This window comes from Ctenocephalides felis, unplaced genomic scaffold (assembly GCF_003426905.1).
Source record: "Ctenocephalides felis isolate EL2017-DRISC unplaced genomic scaffold, ASM342690v1 CF-g0.4_SCAFFOLD_00845, whole genome shotgun sequence".
Taxonomy (NCBI): Eukaryota; Metazoa; Arthropoda; class Insecta; order Siphonaptera; family Pulicidae; genus Ctenocephalides; species Ctenocephalides felis.
Window position 1 is genome coordinate 34,787,770 of NW_020536999.1, and position 16,555 is coordinate 34,804,324.

Consider the following 16,555-nt stretch of genomic DNA (forward strand, 5'->3'; position numbering starts at 1 on the left):
GAAAACATCAAAATACGTGCTTGCAAATACAATGTTGTTTAATAAATACATTTTACATCAAAGATTTTTCCAAGAAAAATAACACCGCAATTCCAGTAATCCTTTTATGCAAATATTCAATGCTGCTCATTTTATACAAAAGCGAAATAAACCATGTGCTATCTATTTCAGGAAACGATATTCAAATACGATTTAAAGAAAGAGAATACAAATAAGGTTTTTGTTGCTTTATAATTTAAATTTAAAATGAATATCTATGAAAAACAAATATAAATAGGCATTATCATGAGCACGCTTTGAAATTCCATGAATAACATGTTTTGCTCTTATTTTGCGTTATATATAAGAACATTGAGTTGAATGAACAATTTCCGGACAACAACTTCGAAGAATATTTAAGTACATTGAGATTAGAGAATTGCCATTAATAATTACAAATACTTAAAAATCGAAAAATAAATTTTTATTCGACCTAACATCCTATAGATAGTAAAAGCAATTATTTTTCAGTTTCTAATAATCATGCTAAAACAAATTTATTAAATAATAAAGTAAATACATTAAGTTATAGTAATAAGTAGGAATTAGATACCATATTATTAAATGATATTAAATTAGCATAAACCTTGGAAATGACACAATTAAAGCAGAATAAACATTTTATAGATTGATAATAGTAACAGTAATTGATATAGATAAGGAAATGTATAGCACATTTATATCACTATAATTGCTAACTAATCAAGAAACAATTGCTGGGCAAATTCGATTAATAGATAATTTCTGGTATTGTTACATGATACCTACATAAATATTCAAGGTAACTTCGCATCGAACCCTTATTCCACTAAAATATATAGCAACATGCCGCGTTTACTTCAAAATCCGTCGGATCTGTCAGTCTGTCGGTCGGATGGGTCGTGCGATATTAAACAGCGCTCTTCCTATTGAAACACACAATAACACATATATCGACGTCTAAGCGTATTCTCCAAGAGAATTGAATATTTAATGATTTCTTGAAAGCCTCGTGCGCTCTCTATGCACAAAACGGATCGGGGCGTGTATTAGTTGGGAGCTTTTGAACAACCAAGAAGGCTCCGATGCCCTGAGGCATACTAGTACAATGTTATCGCATACGATATCGGTATTGCGAAGAAATTTATGCTGATAGAGTCGATTTAAAATGGAATACTCTATTTTTATTTAACCACATATCGTTTTTGCACATTGTTATTATATGTGCTATTTAAAGTAACGTATGTACAATCATATATTTGAACCTTTACATTATCGTTTTGAGTTAAGTTTCTATTCAAGTCATTTTATTATTGCAGGGTAGTACTGTAATGTTTATTACTTATTAGAACAACCAAAAAGCTCCAATGCCTTGAGCCATTATTGTCCAATGTTATCGCAAGCAATGTCGGGATTGTAAAGGAATTTAATATATTTAAAGATCGACTTGTAATGAGGTGCTTCTATTTAACAATGTATTATTAATTTTCTCGAAATTTTCTTTTACAAGATACAATGATGTTTCACAAAAGGCATTACGAAGCAATTCACAATTCGAACTATTATTTAATAAATATTATTTAAAGTTAATACGACAACTTTATTAGTAAATTAACTCTTACTATATTCCATATGTCTACTATTCTTGATTTTTTATTGAATTTGGATAGTACTATATGCGAATTTATTTATTAATAATACGTAGAATGTTTAGCCATTATTAATTTGGCAAGATAGTACAATTATCCGTAATTTGTAATATAAAGAATGAACATTACTATTGTCGGTAATATGTGCACTTTTACTTAAAATATGCATAATAATATTCAGTATAATTATAAATTTTTCTAAATTAATTTAAATAACTGATAAATTAACTTCTTACTTTAATATTCGCACGAAACTGTCGATTTCTTTTTAATACTGATTTAGTAGTAATTATTGATAATTTGATTAAAAATAATTATAAATTCTAATAGTTAATGATTTACAATTTAATTCAAAAGCTCATCAAGAGCAGTAAATGTATTAGATTTGTGCAATAAATTTATAATACAGAAAAAAATTCTTACAGTTCTTGTAAAACTCTTCATTTCCCGATGCAACATAAATTTCGCTCATACAAACTCATTTAATTACAGTCTATTGTGACTTTATATAATCTTATTTAACGCATATTAAGCGGATAACAATATTCCAAATGAAACTCGATATTATGCACCATACATGCTGCAAAACCCAATATATTAAGAAGCTCATACTCGCACATGATATTTTGACCGCATGCATGTTAATATCTCTTCCAGTACTTGTAAGCCGGAATATGCAAACAGATTCACTAAGGCGATTTGCCCTATGAATAATGCTTTGTTGTAAATACAGATTATATGTACAAAATTACGTTGAATTTAGAAGAAACCGACTTGCATAGTAGTTCATAATACTGTATGAAAATAGGATTAAATTTAATGAACAATATTGAATAATAATGCGCATTAATTATTAAATCTCATTAGGCAATCACAATGCAATAAATTATTGGAAATAAATTATGAATTCAACAGAACTAATTTCATGACTATATTTTGATGTTACATATTTAAAGCTTGAAATATAGATATATGAAGTAGAAGCGGTATACATCAAATAAAAGTATAGAAATGTAGACGTAAATGATAAAATTCTTATATAAGAAATAATAATAAAACCTTCGCATTAAATTAATGTTTAAAACTGATCACATAAATAATAAAGTATGTAGCATTATGTTAATTAATAACGTAAAAATCATTCTGTCACTACCGCAATCTGATACAACAGCACCCGGTCTTCCCTAATAGTTTAATGTAATATAATTAAATAATTATCCTTGATAATCATAAAGATTGCATTGACCATGTAAGACTAAAATAAGTTACTCTACGCGAAGTTAATAAGCGTATACAGCAGTTTTAAAGGAAAATATGGTGTGTTCTGTATAATTGCATATTTCTACATAACAATAATAAGACGAAATTTTAATACAAATAACACTTTACATTTAAGTCATGTCATAATATGACATAATGTCATGGCAAGTAGCGTCGTCTTTAAATCGATACGTTTCCACAGCAACTGCGCTTTAGTTTCTTCATCTGTGAGGCCGAATATATATATATATATATATATATATATATATATATATATATATAATATATATATATATATAATCAAAAGCTACAATTCTAGATTAAGATTGAGAAATATGTATAATAAATTATATTTCTTAATACCACTTGATAAAACTTATTTCTCATTATGTAGGTACGATTAACATTAGTGGAATATTCAATTTATTTATTTAATATTTTAATTAAATATTCATAAAATATAATATAATTAGTTAGTTTGCGGCTAGATATACTAATGTTATCAACAAGTTAACAACAAAATATTTGCTCAATCTAAGATATTAAACCTAAAAAAACTACTGATATTTGTCTGCCTTACCTACTTAAATTTATTGAAATGAACTATATTAAAAAAAAATGGACGAAATAAAAAGTTGTAGGTACATAAATTTAAATAATGTAGAATAATAAATAGAGCTAACCAAAAAATTCTTTCTCATTTATGCAATTCTTGTACGATAAATTTAATTAATATTTTTTATAGGCAGCTGATATAGCAACAGTACCATGTTCTGAAATGCTTCGTAATGACTTTTATAAAATATTATTACATCTCGTAAAGGAAATTTTCCCGATATCCAATTAGTGAGATCATTCGCCTAAGATAAATTGACTCTAATGATCGGATTGCAATCCGTGAAGTCAGGAATATCTACAAGTTGTAATTTATCTAGCAGTAACTTATCGATTTTATACGTATTTTTATTTTCTAAAGAAAACATAACTAAACCTAAATAAAATATAGAATACAAATCGAATTTAATATAATTAACATATTCCATCCTTTACAAGTACCGATATTTTCACCAAATCGAATAGGAAACATAGCAGCATAAAATCGCATCATTAAAAAATTAAATATTCTATTACTATATTTATATTACAATTAAAGAATTTCTCAAATGAGAGTAGGCATTGAAGCCATAATTTGCAAAGTTGCTTTAACAGCAAGTAGCATTATGAATCAGAAATAACTCGAAAAGTTTATTTGCTCTCGGATATGTAAAATTATATTGCAATAATGAGAGAAGTACAAAAACAAATAGAATAGTTTATCCATATATGAAATATAAATAGAAACTAAATAAATATAAATGTTTTTGAAAGCAGTAAATTTTACATATTCAACTCATTACTTTTTTTTTAATCTAAAAAATGTAAAGCGTTGACCATTACTGTAATAGATTATTTATTTACGGGAAAAAAAGTTTGAAAAAATAATTATTGTATCAACGCTGTTTGGTGTAAAGTTGATCGAAAAGTTTCTTGATAACAGGAAAATAAAATTGTGCCTTAATGAATATACAATATGTTCTCATTCTGATGCCTCCATTGTTTGTTATGATCGTTGAAAAAATGATCGTTGAAATCAATAAATAATCAATTACTGATTATGTCGCATGATTAATTGCTGATTAGCAAATCTATTTTTCTCAAAGTTTTTATGAGGTTTCATAAAAACTAGCATCTTCATTATATCTGATCACCTTCATTAAACCTCTTACATTTCCATTTCCTGTCAATTCCGGAACAGATTTTCAGATACGTATCACTTTATCCAAAGAAACAAATTCCCTTTAAATCTATCATCGGGATGAACTCTGAACCGACTTGAAGTCTTATTTCGGCTCAGTGTCATTAACGCTAAGGCCCACTCGTAAAGAATACTTATTCAACACCGGCAAAAGTTCACAAACTTTTGAAAAGTTGGCCGTATTCTCTTTTAGCTACTGAATGGAAACAGATGCCTTTTAAGCCAAACTTTTCGAGTTTGTTTTTTACCTTTCGTAGAGGTGCAAGTCGGAAAGAACCGCACCGAACGACGAGTACTGTTTCATGAAGATATATGTTCCCCTCAGGACAGATACTTAACTTTCACGTATTTCTGCATTTTAATACTGGAATGTTCTATAGTGTAAAATAGTTTTATAAGCCTTAAAAATCCTTATGTAGGGTTAACAATATGCAAACCATCATTCATTATAGTGCGAAGTAAATAAACATGGTAATGGACGAACTGAATATATATATATATATATATATATATATATATATATATATATATATACGTACCGTAACAAAATGTTCGAGAAATATTAAATGTTTTCAAATATTATAAAATTGTAACATTGTCTAACATTTATAAGAATTATATAAACATTTTTTTTTCAAAAAAGAAATTTAAATTGTAGAATTTTTTTTTCAAAAGCAATTGTTTCGTCAACACAACTAGAAAGTATTTTGAATCATTCAAATCGGATGCTTAGTTCTCTCATAAACTTTCATTTTTTGCACATTTAGTTCCGCATCTTCGAAGTGGCTGGACCTGGTTTTACCAAAAACTAATTACCACTTCTTCCAATCATTACAAATTGAATGTTTTTTGGATCATTCAAATCGAATACTTCGTTCTCTCAAAAACTCGATTTTTACTGGACCCTTTGCTCCGTATCTCCCTAACGGCTGGACCTGCCCTTGCTAAAAGCTAATCAGCATATCTCTAACTATTCAAACCGGTTGATCCGTGCACCCGAAAACATGGACGAAAAATTGCGGACGCACAAAACATACACACACACAAATCATTTTTTTAAGTATGCCAAAATGACCAAAAACCTCCAAAACGTAAAGATATGCAAAAATTTTCATTTTCGATTTTTGGCCTTTTACTATAACTTACCCTACGGGAAGTTAATACTTTTGTATTTTGGTAACTCATCGATTGGAAAAAGTTTGATGAACCGCTTCGATTCTTATTTTGTCTAGTTATTTCCTTATTATTAAAACAGTAATATATAATAACTTGTATAGAACAATTGAATATCAAAGTTATTTTCAGGTGAGTTAAATTTTTTATTGTGTATCTTGCATACCCCACACCCGTCAATCAATCATTCAAAGAGATCTGTGTGACATTGATACGGCATCCGCAAATATTCATATCACTTTATACAGAAATTCCTGTGACTGGCAGTAAATATATAAAACAATAAAACATTTCAAGGAATATGTACAACTGCGAAGCGAAAAGTATTAAATATGGATCCGTTTCCAGCGGATGCCCAACGTAACTTCTCTTATACCGTGCGAAAAATATAAAGTTGTAAAATCATTGCACAGATAGCCCATATAACTGGAAAAGCGCTTGTGAAAAGTTCACAGAAAACTAGACTCGTTAAAATTGCCAAAGCCGGTGCACCGAGCCGGATTTCCAGTTAAACTTTGATCCCGCGTGTATTAGATCAGAATACGGCAACCACGTCTGGGAAAACTAACAAATACAGCGGAAATATAATGATAAATGTAGAAATACATAACTCAGGTCACAATGTGAAATTGTAACATGTGTCCTTTGAGACACTTTGACAAAACATAAAACAAACGATTGCTGAAATTACACATTTAAAACTTGTAACGCTGCTAATGCACAACGTATGATTTTGTAAGAGGATTTTTTTAGTGATGCTATTCAGAAAATAGCATATTTTAGCACAAATGTTGATCTTAATTTTTACAGAATACGCAATAATTCTGATTTGAAAACCAAACGTATAAAGACGTAGCCTTATTTAGCAAAATTTTGGATTTTGATTAGGTTAACCTTTTTCATGATTATGCTATCAAAATTGTATCGAAATAAGTTAAACGCAGCGATAACTTCACATTTAAATGTGAAGCTAGCACTTTCGAAATGTAAACATACAAAAAACAAATTAATTACTAGTTTTAATTAGAAAGAATAAATTAATTAAAAAAATGATATGAATTCAATTGTAATTTTTTTTAATTAAAATAATTTATGGAGTAAACTCATGCTGTACCTGTGATTTATATAGATTTTTGTTCAGTCATTTTTAGTTTCGTGCATTTCGATATATTGGCTTGCAACTGATATTTATCTATGGCGTGACTTTAATTAAAAAATTGACTCGTATGTGCAAATCAATTATATTAATTAAAATCGCAATATGCAAAACTCTGTATAACTTCACATTTAAATGCCTTACTAGAATTTTCGAAAATAAAAATGCAAAAAGAACAAATCAATTACGGCAATTTTTAGATCAGTATGCAGAATTACAAATGTGTTTGCTGAAGCATATAAAAAATCAAATTAAAAATATACGATAAATTCAATCGCCAAACGTTTTTTTAATAAATAATAATTTATGCAGTAAACTAGAATTTTCGAAAAATAAAAATGCAAAAAGAACAAATTAATTACGGTAATTTTTAGATCAGTATGCAGAATTACAAATGTGTTTGCTGAAGCATATAAAAAACCAAATTAAAAAATATACGATAAATTCAATCGACAAACGTTTTTTTAATAAATAATAATTTATGCAGTAAACTCATGTTGCAATAAATGTATATTTTCGTTTTGATCGTAATTAGTTTTGTGCGTTTCGATATAAAGCGTTTTTAAAATGCTATTTATCTATGACGTGAGTTTAATTAAAGTTCAAAGAAATAAAATCAATGATAAAAATTGACTCATATGTACAAACCAATTACACACTGGATTTTAATTAATTATTGACGAAAATGTTGTAAATATGTTCGTTTTGATAAATTGAATACCGGATACTCGCATTCATTACAATTTTGTTTTAATCTAAAATAAAAGCAAATAGCAAAATGCACGGAGAATTATTATTACTAATTATATACACACAATTTTATATAGCAGAGTTTTGTCACATTAAGCTTCTTGGAAAATTACTTGTGCTCCAATACAAATAGTGAGCATAAAATCGAATATAATAAGCATTTTATCGATTTATAATTATGCTCCTAGTTTAAACAATTTATTATGAATTCATATTAGTAGATAGTTAAATAAATTTGAAAAATTAATTAATTTGGTGACCAATAATTTAATATATCTATAAATTTTCACAAAATCATGTAATAAATCATATCACAAAATCTCGATCTCATATATAATAAATTTCGGTCACCGCAAAAACAGGGCGTTGCTTTTCAACATCGAATTGATAACGCGCCATGAAACAAAATTGTTTTTGCCTCGATACATATATCAGTACACCGGCAAAGAATTCCTTTGATCCTTCTGAGGAGCTGCCTCAGCAGAAGAGGTTTATTAAAGTCCTTATAAAGAGGAACGAGGTTCAGAGTAAATTGTTTGGTATTATGGATTTACTGAAGTGGGGTGTAATACGATCGGAAATCTTTGCAATTGCTCTATCAAAGGGTTGTTTTGTAAAATAAAACCTACAACCAATCTGAAATGAAGTAAAAATTGAAATAATGCACTTCAAACTCAAAATCTAGTTTATTAATATTAAATAAATATGTATTGAAAAATTAATTAAATAATGTTTTATTAGCATAAGTCTTAAACAGCAAATTGTTCAATGTTTCTGTAGTTTTTAATAAGCGGTTTTCACTCATATTTTCACTTTTTGTTTTTACTTTGAATTTTTCATTAGTTTTCTTTAAGAATAATTAATGGGCATAAAATGTGTATATTTGTATACTGCTTGTGGCAAAAGAACTTCTCGGAGCACATTATGAGTTTCATAAATTTATGGCTGCGCAACTTTCAGCTTTGTATTAAATAAAATTTATGAATTGCAAGTGTAGCAAGTGTCTAAATACTAAAATTATAATCTTAGTAATTAAATAATTTAAGTTTTACAAATACGTAGTTGAGTTGTATTATTTTATGGCACCTATATCAGTAAAGCAATCAAAATTTAATTATAAGTGATACTGAAATTACAACTACAAATATTTTTAGAGCGTATTCAAAGATTTTATTTATCCAATTAACTTAAGAAGAAAATTATTTTTCTTGATTGATTGAATTTTCTTTTTGCTAAATTAGTTGTAAGAGCAATATTTTAATTGTGTGCTTAATTATACATCCCAAGAAAATCAGTAAAGAGTATTTTCTATAAGATTTAATTGTAACTCAAGAAACATTAATACAGAAAATCTGAGAACAAACAACAGTGTTTTTTGACATCGTAAAACACAATGAATGTATTAAAATAAATAAATTCATCTGTGAAATGTGAGCACTGAATATAAATTATGGATGTAATAAAATGCAAATTTGAAAAATCGTCAGAACATTGAACTCTTATTTTCATAAGAAATCCGTAATTATTTATACACACTATTAGCATAATCGTGATTGTTTTACGAATAAAAATTTCATGACATAAAGTTATTATTGTGTCCTTTTCGCTTTTATGTATTTTTAAAATGAACTAATTGTTTAATCTGGAATAGGATTCTGAAGGTTTAAAGTTTCGTAAAAATTATGGTAGAGATGTAATACAAAAGCTCTAAAATAAAAAGCAATAAAAATCATCATTCTTATCTCAAATATTGTCCAGAAATTTAATAAAACGATATACTGAATAGGATTATAGAAGCAGAAAATTTATATGAAGAGATTCTAAACGACGGACTACGCACGTATACGCCGGCTGCTTTTTATTACAACTTTTGAAACATATGCGACTGATATAGTGCTTTGTGATTTCGATTTCTAAAACTTCCAAAAAATATTTCAGTATTCAAAAAAATGAATTTAAAAATTAAAATGAGTGTAACACTTTAATTCGCAGAAATTTCTAAAAAAGCTTAAAACTTAAATCAAAATCATTTATTTATTTTAAACTACACATCAAAACCATAGTCCAACAAGATTCACAAATTTTATTGTAATATTTAGCAATATGCAATAACTGTTAATAAGTAGTTTAAAATTATCAATTTATAAAATATTCAGAAGTTTCTGAACAGATTCTTCAATTTACTTCTATCGATGTATATCGATTATCGATGTAATTACTCTTGGATAGTTAATTATTCATTCACTAAAGTCGATATAGATTTTCAAAATGGATTATCACAAGAAGTGTTAATTGAAAGCTCTCACAATAAACCAGAGCTTAATAATTTGAGCTTTATATTTGAGATAACATTCTACTAAATCAAATAATAAAGATATTATAACAAAACGTGACTTCAACTCATTAAATTTTATTAGAAAATGTAGTTGCTCTTCAAAACCTCGAAAAGACAGAAGAAATCAGAATCTTCTTCAACGTCTGCATTTGGTTTTTCAGTTCAAATCTTCCTCACTTCGTCTGAGGAACAAGATTTTCCGAACAAGTGCCAATCAGGTTCGCTTTTGCAACTGCACTTGAATAAGTTTCGTGCGATTCATCGAAACAAGATTCCAACAAGTTTGAGTAATGCGTATTCAAATTCTGTGAGAAATAATACTTGATTGCTGTATTCTTCACAATTCTGAAGGAACGAGATATAATTGTAAATGTGTAGAGTGGAAATTGGAAACCTTTATGAAGTTAAACGATGAATTTTAAGACTAGTTTATGTAATATACATTAGTAATTTGTGTGGAGTAAGAATCATCTTCAAAAATTGAATACATAATTGATGGTAGCAGCAGTTAATTTGCTGGAGACAATAGGTTTAAATTATACATTATAAATTTTGGAATAATTTGCAGGTGAATAATTGTTTCGGAACTTCTAATTTTATCATATTCATTGAGTATAATGGCATTATTTGAATAACCTATTCAATTTCTGTAAATAATAATACATTGATTGCTGTGTTCATCCATCTGAAGCAACGAGATATAATCGTAAAGATTTTGAGTGGAAATTAGAAACCATTACGAAGTCGTTCAATTTTCTTAAAATTCATGGTATTTTACTATCGATGGACATAACATCCTATTTTCCAATCTTTAACATTTTCCAAATAATTTCTCATGTAAGAGTAGCAGTGTTCGGAAAATCATTAGACGCCACACCGTCGTCTATTTCCTATTCACCAGAGATCGTTAGACACTAAACATGCATTTTAGTACCCAAACGACACTATTTGCATATAAACGGTCGATTATAATACATTATAATGAGATTTTCGATGTCGAACTCTGAATCTAGAATTAAAATCGATTCAAGCGAAATAAAGTTACAGCGTAAGGAACTATATAAGTCTTGAGTTGCATGTAAAAAATAATTAGTTGGCTTAAATATTTCAATCTATGAACAATTATGTTATGCCATCGCTAGATTAAAATAGTGCATTAGTATTGTATTTATAAATGAATAAAAATATGGAATATATTTTGTCATATATAACATAAGGATCATACAATATAATTGTAGCAACACGAGTTGGTCATGATTTACTAGTTGGCTTTAGAGAGAAGAATCATAAAAACATATCGATTTTATAAATAATCAGATTTTTAATATCTATAAAAAAGTCGGTGAACCCACATTGGTGGCCGGTAATCAGGACTAGTAAATATGTTAATGAGTTAATTGTGCAAATGAGAAAAAAAACTAATTGCACATTTTTTCTTATATTTTTCAATTTGTTTACTGATAATATTATAACCTCTAATAATAAAACTATCAATTTGTTACATAGGTACTGACTGTTTCCGGGATATGTATAAATGCAAACATCAACAACATAAAATAAACTTGTTTTTCAATTTAATATTATTTTTCGTTACTCAATCATATAAGGTAGGTAAACATGTTTTTAATATAAGTTGATACTTGCATTGCCACGAGAAACAATTACACACCATACCAGTACCAGTGCAGTTTGATTGTTGGTTTCATATTAATGAAAATCGTTAGAAAATTCTGTATACACAGTATTGGGTTGCCGGTTACTAGAATTTATGAAACTGAAGTAAAGTGATCTATGGACATGAAAGATGGGACTATTAACGTAGTTCTGATATTATACGATTAGGGCTTTAACTTAGAGAGCTGCCAATATTCGTAGTTAGAATTGTTAAGCGTCGAATACCCACCGCGGATGTGTACTCGAGTAAGCTGCAAGATTTGCGCGGAATTAGTTAAGTGCATATTGGTTTAATTCCGGAATAGGTGAGGGATTTGTCCCGCAATGATAGAACTTGAATCCAGAGCACGTGCTCTGTTGGAATCATAAAATTAATTCTACTGTAATAAATTTTCAACCGTAAGCTGGCATGCTCCAATAATTTGTCACAAATAATAAATATTCGAACACTGGCAGAGAGAACGTAAGTACTTCACTTTGTTATATTACATGAAAAATAGATGGCAGCAGGCAGCTATCAAATATTTGAAAATTTGGTTACTATTGGATTACATTATGCAACCGAGGATATTACACATTTTAGGTATTTGAGATATTAAGCTTTGTAATTGCCTGTATTACAATATTTGACAATATTACATCTATGTTTTCAGTTATTTTAATCATTTTATATGATTATACTTAACTCAACAATAAAACACTATTAATTATCTGTTAAACAAAAAATAGAGAATACTGATTTTGTCTTTAGTATCATTCTATTTTTCCAAAAAATGGTTGAAAGGTCCGTCATAACCTGAAATTTATTTTATCTTTATATGTTATTTATATATATTATATATATTATATAATATAATTATATATTTCCATCACGTTGCATTTCTATTCAATTATCTCTAAACTTCGTAACGCCTTTTTCATTTATTCAGATCTGAAAATATTGTTGATATCCATTTCTTACCGTACAATGAATAAGCCTTAACACTCAAAATTCTATTCAATTTTATGTTTAAAAATAAACTTATTGTTAGTAAATACGGATATTTCATTCCGTTTCGAAATAAAATATACGATGAAACAACAATTCTAAAAAATGCAACACGATGAATGCACAGAAAATAAACTTTTAATAGTATAAACTTTTTGCAAAAGCTGTAAAATATTACTACACTCCATATTGCTTTATATAACAGCATTATATTTGCTTTGAACGAAATAAATTCTCTCTTTTACAATAATAAATCTATTATATAATACGATAAACTTTCATTCGAAATGCCTGAAAATAAGTTTATAAATGCATAGCGGATAATACATTTTTAACAACACTATTAAATGAGAAAATCATTTATATTTTTGGCTTTGTACAAAATGTCATATATATATTTTTAAATTTATTGTTTAATTTAATAACTCTACTCATAGAGGAATAAAGTGTACGTGAAATACAGATTTAACTTTAACAAAATTATTCATTCATTATCTTTAATATATATTTATGATGTAGTTATTTCATGATTAACACAAGTTTGAAAACTTGTTATGAAATATTATTTGATTATATCAAATGCAGTAATATTTCTCAGAAACAATCGTATAACTGTTCATTTATTTTCCAATTATTTAATAAATCGAACTCAATAAAGTTTCTTTTGTCGATATAATGAAATATTTACTTCAATGCAATTGTAGTCATCATTGTGTACTTCATAATAGTTTTAATGCATCTTATGGTATAAGAATAAGAAATACTCTTGAAAACAAATCTAAAATATAATTTATAGTTAAAAAGAAAACCATAATTAATTGTAATAAGACAATAAAGAATCGCTTCGAACTCTTATTGTTCTTATAATTATATATGTGCATATGCAGGTATCAATAAACAAAAATTAACTTACATAATTTCGAATCAAATCAGGATGGTTTTTCTCCAAACCGTCGTCCAAAATCGTGACAACAACTCCTTTACCGGTAATTCCTTCTTTCCAAGCTGGTATGACATTCATATCTAGGCCTGAACCTCGATTCTGCAAAAAAATTGAAATTATATGTCTTGTAATAGTGTAATGAATATTACACTTGACCCAATATAATGGATGTAAATAGTAATTCAAATTTTGTTCAAAAATATGTGGAAAAATTAAAGCTCTATCAGATAACAAAGAATTAAGAAATGAATGAAAAATTTCGACCTAAAATACTAACAAATTTATATATTTATAATTAATTGAAATGCATGATACCTTCTACACATTGTATGAAATGTGCCATTCTGTTTATCGCAACGATCAAATTAAATCGATTTATGAAAAATTATAGTATTAAATGTACACTAATGTTATTTATTATAGTTTGTAAAGCAGCTGGGTATTATGTCATAATTTGTCATAAACTATATTGTTATAAATATATTATACCAGATTACTTAGCCAAATACAGTAGGACATTAAAATTATTAATTTGCATTATTAATTATTATTAATCGTTAAAATATATGACACGTGAGCATTATCATGCTAACACACAGTGTTAGATCTCGAAATCAGCGAATGGTCTACTCTATAATATAATATATTTAGAGAATTTCTTTGCAAAAATATATAAACTAAAAAATTAAACACTGTTAAATAAATGTAAGGCCATATAAAATATTTCTAATCGTAAGTCAAAAACGGGACGACTATTTTTAGTTATGAAAATCTGTGATAGGAGGGGAGGTAGGTTTTTAAAATGCCTTTAATGCCATTTAAAGATACAATAAAAAAAGTTTTTTATATGAATCTTCTTTTTAAATCATTGTTGCGGACTTTTAGTAAGAACTTTATTTTTAAATTGTGTATATGTATATGTAATTTGTCTACGATATTATATCTTATCTTTTAAACCGGTACAATCAATTTTTAGAAAAACCTGGGACACAAGGTACAAATCCGAGATCGTCCCGGCCACACCGGGACCTATTGTCACCTTGTAGACTTCGTTTTAACACAAGATCCGTTATGAAGCTTTGGTTCGCGCTTTATCACATTTTTTGCACAATATTCAAGATTCTATTTCACATAAACATTGTTCTAAATATGTTACCGTAGCTTGTAATATGTAGATTTGTAGCACCGGGCGCACATAACTACATGTTAACATCGTCCCTAACAGCACACCTCTGTCGGTCGTAAAGAGTAACGGCTTCGGCAGATAATGGAAATTGATATGTCGCGCGAAGGGATTTAGAGATTCCGTTCCGGATATGTACATTCGATTCGTGGTCTTGTTCTAACCATTTTAAATTTATGAAGGTGTAGTAAGTAGATAAATGAGATCACTCTTGGTCGTAAAATATTAAGGCTTAGAAGCGTAAATTTGCACGTACGCTGGAATACAAAATTTAACAAAATTATTGTTTTAAATTGAATAATCATCATTTTTGTGAATCATGTTAACAATGTGTGTCAAGTTTCATCAAATTCGCAACACCGGTTCTTGAGAACATACTATTTGTTTAAATAGCACTGAGCGCGGAGCCAACAACCTCGCATATCTCTAGAATAATTATGTATACCAATTTGTCATGATTTTGGTGAACTATAGAAATAATGTATGTTTTGTCACAATTTTGGTCAACTTCTTGCCTTTTTAATAAAAAAAAGTAATTATATAATATATATTTTGTGAAAAAAATTTGATACAGAGAATTTTGAATCATCAGGAAGCTTAAGATCTTTTTAGTGCAAGTGTGGTTAAAAAGGAAAGCAAGCCAAATCTTAATTTCTAAAATACATATTAGGCATGGGTGAATATTATGCGGCTCTGGGAATGCGAATAAAGTTAAAGTACAAGTTAAAAATATGATGAAAAAATATAGCATATGAAATGCCTTATATTTTATTTTTATTATCATTATATAATAAAAATAAAAATGGAATGAAACTAATAATGAAAACATCGGCACCAATGCAAATATTAAAAAAAAATTAAAATATGTCCAAGAGTTATCCACTTTGGAATTAAAATTGTTTGAAAAGTTGGATTTTTCTTATTATTATTATCCTTATAAACTTGAAACATATTCACAAAAGTAATTGGTCATACTTTAAATTAATGAACTAATTCGAAGATTTGAGTAGAAATAAACATATAAAAAATTTACTCTTATACTATGCAGGCAAAATTTGGAGTATGGAGTGTATTCCAAAATATCGAACGTATAAGCAATACTTTATGTTATCATAAACCTGAAATTAATTATTAACTTTTCAACTGAATATATAAAGAAATGTTCAAGTTTAATAAATATCGGCCATTCCATTCTATAGTAAATATGTAGGTCGCGTGCTGATATCGCCCCTCGTCGTATAAGAGGGTTTTCTTATCTTCTACTCGAATAAGCTGCCGAATTATGATCTGGGAAACTCAGTTTATTTGCAACTGTTTCTCACAGATTATAAATCTTTTGTGGTTCAGCTATACAAAAATATTGTATCAAAGAAGATTTCAAAGAAGAATGAATATTATAGACATGGCAAATATATAAGCAAAAAAAACAAAATTAATATAATTTATATAAAGTGAAGAAAACATATCGATTATCCGAGCTCTGCGCAATGATGTCTGAGGAAAAGTCATTTCAACACACAACCTAGAAGTTCTCATAAAAATTCTCCCGACTACTAACAAACAGAAATCATGTCGTTAACTGCACGATCTGTTTGTTATATGACAAGTAGTCAATAACTCGAAAATAACGA

At 27.9% G+C, this 16,555-nt stretch overlaps 1 protein-coding gene across 1 annotated transcript in view; it reads right to left on the reverse strand.

Moving 5' to 3' along the window:
* The window catches only part of LOC113364322 (furin-like protease 1), a 398,738-nt gene that overhangs the window by 15,984 nt on the left and 366,199 nt on the right, over positions 1-16,555 (reverse strand). The window contains exon 3 of the mRNA XM_026606811.1: positions 13,712-13,840. Coding sequence (XP_026462596.1) covers positions 13,712-13,840 — 129 coding nt within the window. The remainder of the gene's footprint in view (positions 1-13,711; positions 13,841-16,555) is intronic.